General features: G+C 60.9%; 1 protein-coding gene across 1 annotated transcript; it reads left to right on the forward strand.

Annotated features, from left to right (window-relative positions):
* Positions 1–6: 6 nt before the first annotated feature.
* On the forward strand, positions 7–4,649 carry SLC32A1 (solute carrier family 32 member 1). The gene is made up of 2 exons (XM_029917536.1): positions 7–606; positions 2,738–4,649. Exons 1-2 carry the CDS (start codon positions 214–216, stop codon positions 3,923–3,925), a joined length of 1,581 nt encoding a protein of 526 aa, XP_029773396.1. The 5' UTR covers positions 7–213; the 3' UTR covers positions 3,926–4,649.
* Positions 4,650–5,575: the final 926 nt, after the last annotated feature.

Below are 5,575 nucleotides of genomic sequence, written 5' to 3' on the forward strand. Positions count from 1 at the left end.
GCTCCGCCAGCCCCGCCGCTCGCCCGCAGGGTGGGCTTCGAGCGAGCCTCCGGCGCCGGCCGAGGGGGGTCATGAGCCAGAGCGCCGCGGGGCGCCGCGGGGAAAGCGACCGGAGGAGATAGCGGCCTTGAGCCCCCCTGGCCCTCGCCGCCTTGCCGCGCGTCCCCCGCGTCCCCAGTTCCTTCTGTCCTTTCCACGGACCCCGCCGCCGCCATGGCCACCCTTTTACGCAGCAAGCTGTCCAACGTGGCCACAACAGTGTCCAACAAGTCTCAGGCCAAGGTGAGCGGCATGTTCGCCAGGATGGGTTTTCAGGCGGCCACCGACGAGGAGGCGGTGGGATTCGCTCACTGCGACGACCTCGACTTTGAGCACCGTCAGGGCCTGCAGATGGACATCCTGAAAACCGAGGGCGAGCCCTGCGGGGACGAGGGCGCCGAGCCGCCCGTCGAGGGAGACATCCATTACCAGCGCGGCGGAGGCGCGCCCCTGCCGCCCTCGGGCTCCAAGGACCAGGCTCTGGGGGCTGGTGGCGAGTTCGGCGGCCACGACAAACCCAAGATCACGGCGTGGGAGGCGGGCTGGAACGTGACCAACGCCATCCAGGTGAGCCCGGGATTCCCTGCTCTGCCTGCCCCCACCCTCCTCCTCTGAGCACCAGGCCCTACCCCTAGCTGAGTCCCTGGGCGGTCTCGGCCAGAGACCCCCCCGCTCTCCTCAGGATCTCGCCTTCCCCCATCCCACCCAGTCCTGAGTCGGGGGGGGATCTGCAACCCTAAAAGCCGAGTCTCCCGCCCAAATCCGCGCTCCCTCCAGCGGCCCCAGCCGCAGGACTGGAAGGCTGATGTTTGGTTCGGGGCACTAGCCCTGAGACCCCGCAAACGGGAGGGAAACAGGAGGAGGGGATCTGGGAGTGGTGAGGGAGAAGGAAAATCAGGATTGGAGGGGACGTTGTCGCCTGGGACTCCGGAATGGATTCACAGCTGCATATTGGGGAGGAACAGAGAAGGGGAAATTGCTGAGCTGGGAGTCTCCTCCTGTGACACAGGCACGGGCACACAGGCCCACATCCCCCTTCCGGCGCGAACAAACGACCAGCACAGGAGCGCACGACATGCATCTACATATAGACCACGGGGTTATCCTCCAACGCACCTTCATACGCCCTCACGCAAGCCCATACCCGTACATTCCAAGGCACACACGAACCTATTTGAACATGCACATGCACATGCACACAAGCACAGACTGATGCAAATAGGATCCAGCGCACACTCTCAGGTGGCGCCCCACTGGGGACATTCAGGTGTACACAAACATAAGCACACATATTATGCGCCCATGGTACCTCAGTGCTTCCTGCGCACATACTCACCCCTTTGGCGCGAAATCCCGGCTACCCCGCAAAGAGGCGACCGGTTTCTCCGCCTGTAACCCTGGAGAAGCCGCCTCTGGATGCTCTGAACAGCCTCTAGCCTCCAGGCCTGCCACCCTTCACTCTACTCGCAACGCCCCACTCCCCACCAGGCGGCGCCGGACTCCGCTGGGCCCGGGTTTGGAATCCGCACAACGACTCCTGGAGCTGGCGGAGGCGGGCAGGCCGGGGCTTGCGAAACGGAGGAGGCCTCAGCCCCAGGTGCCCCCAGGCCCTGTGGCTTGGTCCCCCTCGCGTCCCCGGAGCGCACGATCGTTGGGAGGCACAACGTGGGTCTCCTGGGAGCGGGAGGGCCCCGGCGGGTTTGCTCGGGGACCCGGGCTGTGCAGGGCCCTGCGCACTAAGTGGTCGGACCGAGGTGCCTCCTGCTCCCGGGCCCTGCAAGACGGGCGTACGGAGCCAGGGGCAGGGGATCGTGACTGCCTCCTTGCCACTCGCGACTTCTCCAGGGGTGTCTTTGAAGGCCCCGTTCCGTAGACCAGAGGGGAGGCCAGGGTGGGAGCCTGGAAGCCGGGAGGCCTCGTGAACCCAGGATTTCGTTAGCTTTAATTCTCTTTGTGAATTCTAAACCCTCCTTCCACAGTCCTCCATCCTGAGTCCACAGCTTGATTCCTGCTTGATTTAGTCTCTCTGTCAGGGCTCCCGCTTCCCACCCGGCTCCCGCCCTTACCCTTCTGGCCTCGCCCCCCAAAACCTTTTTAGGCACTCACCGTCCTTGGTTCTGGCCTCCCTCTGCTTCGCTAACACGTAGCCCCTCTTCCTCTGTACCCAGGCTCTTTTCCCCCTCCCGCACTGCTTCTAATAACATACCCTTCTCCAATCGGCTTCAGGCCCTCATTAGCTTCCCTGTACCCCATTCGAGTCACACCTTAAATCCCTCACCCCCTCTTCCTAGTGGCTCAGGCCCAGCTCTCTACCTTTCTCAGCGCCCTTTTCTGGCCCTGACCCCTCCAGCCCCTTCTTCCCCACTTCCAAAATATCTCTATATACCTTTCCCTTCTTGTGGCTTGACTCCACACTCAGCCTCCTCGCCCCCTCCCAGCCCTTAGCGCGCCTTTCCCTCCCAGTTCCGTCCTTGAACACCTCCCTCTCCATCTGACTCGACGCCCGGCTTCCCCCGTTAGGCTGGGGTATATCCCCAGTTCTAGCCGACTGTTCACCTCTCTTCCCAGCGGTTTAGGCCCCTTTCCCACTCCGCTCAGCGCCCCCTCGCGGCTCCGGTTTTAAGCCACGCCTCTAGGCTCCCTCTTGCTAGGCTGCCTCCGCTGAGCTCCCGGTTCTGGTTGCCTTTTCGCCCCTCAGGGCATGTTCGTGCTGGGCCTGCCCTACGCCATCCTGCACGGCGGCTACCTGGGCTTGTTCCTCATCATCTTCGCCGCCGTGGTGTGCTGCTACACCGGCAAGATCCTCATCGCCTGCCTGTACGAGGAGAACGAGGACGGCGAGGTGGTGCGAGTGCGGGACTCGTACGTGGCCATCGCCAACGCGTGCTGCGCCCCGCGCTTCCCCACGCTGGGGGGCCGCGTGGTGAACGTCGCGCAGATCATCGAGCTGGTGATGACTTGCATCTTGTACGTGGTGGTCAGCGGCAACCTCATGTACAACAGCTTCCCAGGGCTGCCCGTGTCGCAGAAGTCCTGGTCCATTATCGCCACCGCCGTGCTGCTGCCCTGCGCCTTCCTTAAGAACCTCAAGGCGGTGTCCAAGTTCAGCCTGCTGTGCACTTTGGCCCACTTCGTCATCAACATCCTGGTCATCGCCTACTGCCTATCACGGGCACGCGACTGGGCCTGGGAGAAGGTCAAGTTCTACATCGATGTCAAGAAATTTCCCATCTCCATTGGCATCATCGTGTTCAGCTACACGTCCCAGATCTTCCTGCCTTCGCTGGAGGGCAACATGCAGCAGCCCAGCGAGTTCCACTGCATGATGAACTGGACTCACATCGCTGCCTGCGTGCTCAAGGGCCTCTTCGCGCTGGTCGCCTACCTCACCTGGGCTGACGAGACCAAGGAGGTCATCACGGATAACCTGCCCGGCTCCATCCGTGCCGTGGTCAACATCTTCCTGGTGGCCAAGGCGCTGCTGTCCTACCCGCTGCCCTTCTTCGCCGCCGTCGAGGTGCTGGAGAAGTCGCTCTTCCAGGAAGGCAGCCGCGCCTTCTTCCCGGCTTGCTACGGCGGCGACGGGCGCCTCAAATCGTGGGGGCTGACGCTGCGCTGCGCGCTGGTCGTCTTCACGCTTCTCATGGCCATCTACGTGCCGCACTTCGCGCTGCTCATGGGCCTCACCGGCAGCCTCACGGGCGCCGGCCTCTGCTTCCTGCTGCCCAGCCTCTTCCACCTGCGCCTGCTCTGGCGCAAGCTGCTGTGGCACCAAGTCTTCTTCGATGTCGCCATCTTCGTCATCGGTGGCATCTGCAGTGTGTCTGGCTTCGTGCACTCGCTCGAGGGCCTCATCGAGGCCTACCGAACCAACGCGGAGGACTAGGGCAGGAGGGCTCCCGTGCTCCCGCGCCCTTCCCGCCCTCCCCCACCCACCCCCACCAGCCCTGTGCGCCCTGCCGCCGCGCTTGGGAAGCCAAGCTTTAAACATCTCTGGTTCCTAGTTTCTGATTATCGGGGAGGGGGGGTGGGGCGGGAGGGGATAGGAATCCACAATCCATCACGTCTGCGTTTCTGTTGTCCTTTCTTTTCCACAACACCCTAGTTCTGGGGAGGCGGGGGGTGAATTTGTGGGCAGGGGTTTCTGTCCTTCCCGGAGGGACCCCAACTCTTTGGTCCTGTCACCGAGGCGGGTGGGAAGGGAGGGAGAAGGGGCTCAGCTCGCAGGCGTGGAAACTTGACCTTGGGGGGACATTTCACAGCCATCCAGTCCTCAGAGTCTGCAGCGTCCAGCCATTTCCAGCAAGAGCGCTTCCCAGTCCATAGACATTTCAACCCTGCAGAGGGAAAGGCTGGCCGGGTCATCCGTTTCGGGTGGGCGAATCCTTCTGCGCAGCGGCGAGGCGAGCAGCCGAGGCAGGGCCGGCTTGCCTGCCAGTTTTCAGGAATCCAAACCCATCTTGTGCAATTTATCAGGTCGTGGAACTGTTCTACTGTGCGTGTGGTGTGCTCGTGGTGAATAAGATGAAATGTATATCAGAAAAAAAATCTATCTCTAATTTAGAGTGCGGTACATAATTATATCCGTAAATAAAGAAGAAACAAAGGTGCCTGCGCGCTTCTTGACAGTTCTGCATTTTTACGTGCTGGCGGGGATCCCAAAGCATTGGAAGGGGGCGAGGGACCAATTCTGATCAGACCAGGTGACGCTGGTGTGGGTGGAGGAGCCCCTCTAGTTAAAGGGTGGGGGAGAGCCCTGGGGAGTGAGGAGGATGATCTGCACTAAGAGGAGGCTGTGTTTCCGGGGAGGCAGGAGAAGGAGGCTGTGGGGCTTGCAGCAGTTTCGGTGTGGCCCAGGCCCTGCAGCCACTAGGATAAGATTTGCTCTGAATCCCTTCTGGCGGTTGGATCCATCCTAGAGCATTCCAGAGTCTCTCAACCTCCAATCCTGAAAGAAAGGGGGAAAAAAAAAAAGACAATGAACAAAGGCATGCAGAAATCCATACTTGATTGTGGACTGTGAAGAAACTATAAAGGAAATCAGCCACAGGTTATATATTTCCCAGGGCTCCCAGGGCCAGGGGCCAACCTGGCCCCACAGGCATCTCTAGCCCAGGAACTCCCCTCCCACAAGTCCACGCCGAGGTTTATGCAGCCACACTGAAGAGATCTGGCTGTGGGTCACAGTCTCCCCTCTTCGGGAGCAGCCTGTTGGATTTTTTTTTTAATTACCTAGAGGATCCAGACCTTTTTGGGTGTGTGCAGATCCAACTGTAGGGCGCCAGTCCCGGGCACGATGGCCGGCCGAAGTCACAGTCAGAATTAGCATATGTGATCCAGGAATGGAAGGCTGGGACATTCCTGGGGTCCTCTTTCTCTTGGAGGGTGGCCATGAGGGAGGTTTTTCGTCTCCGCCACCAAGGCAGGGAACCAGTTTGGAACGATTTCTCTTGTGCACAAGAAAGCACTGGAAGAATGCCTATAAACAAGGTCCATCCTCCCTGCCCTGTGCGATGGCTGTGGGTGCCGGTGAGCG

Source organism: Suricata suricatta, chromosome 12 (genome assembly GCF_006229205.1).
Source record: "Suricata suricatta isolate VVHF042 chromosome 12, meerkat_22Aug2017_6uvM2_HiC, whole genome shotgun sequence".
NCBI classification, from domain to species: domain Eukaryota; kingdom Metazoa; phylum Chordata; class Mammalia; order Carnivora; family Herpestidae; genus Suricata; species Suricata suricatta.

Coding starts and splice junctions, on each gene's coding strand:
- SLC32A1 (XM_029917536.1), top strand. CDS start 214: ATGGCCACCCTTTTACGCAGCAAGCTGTCCAACGTGGCCACAACAGTG. Junction 607..2,737: donor ACGTGACCAACGCCATCCAG/GTGAGCCCGGGA, acceptor TTCGCCCCTCAG/GGCATGTTCGTGCTGGGCCT.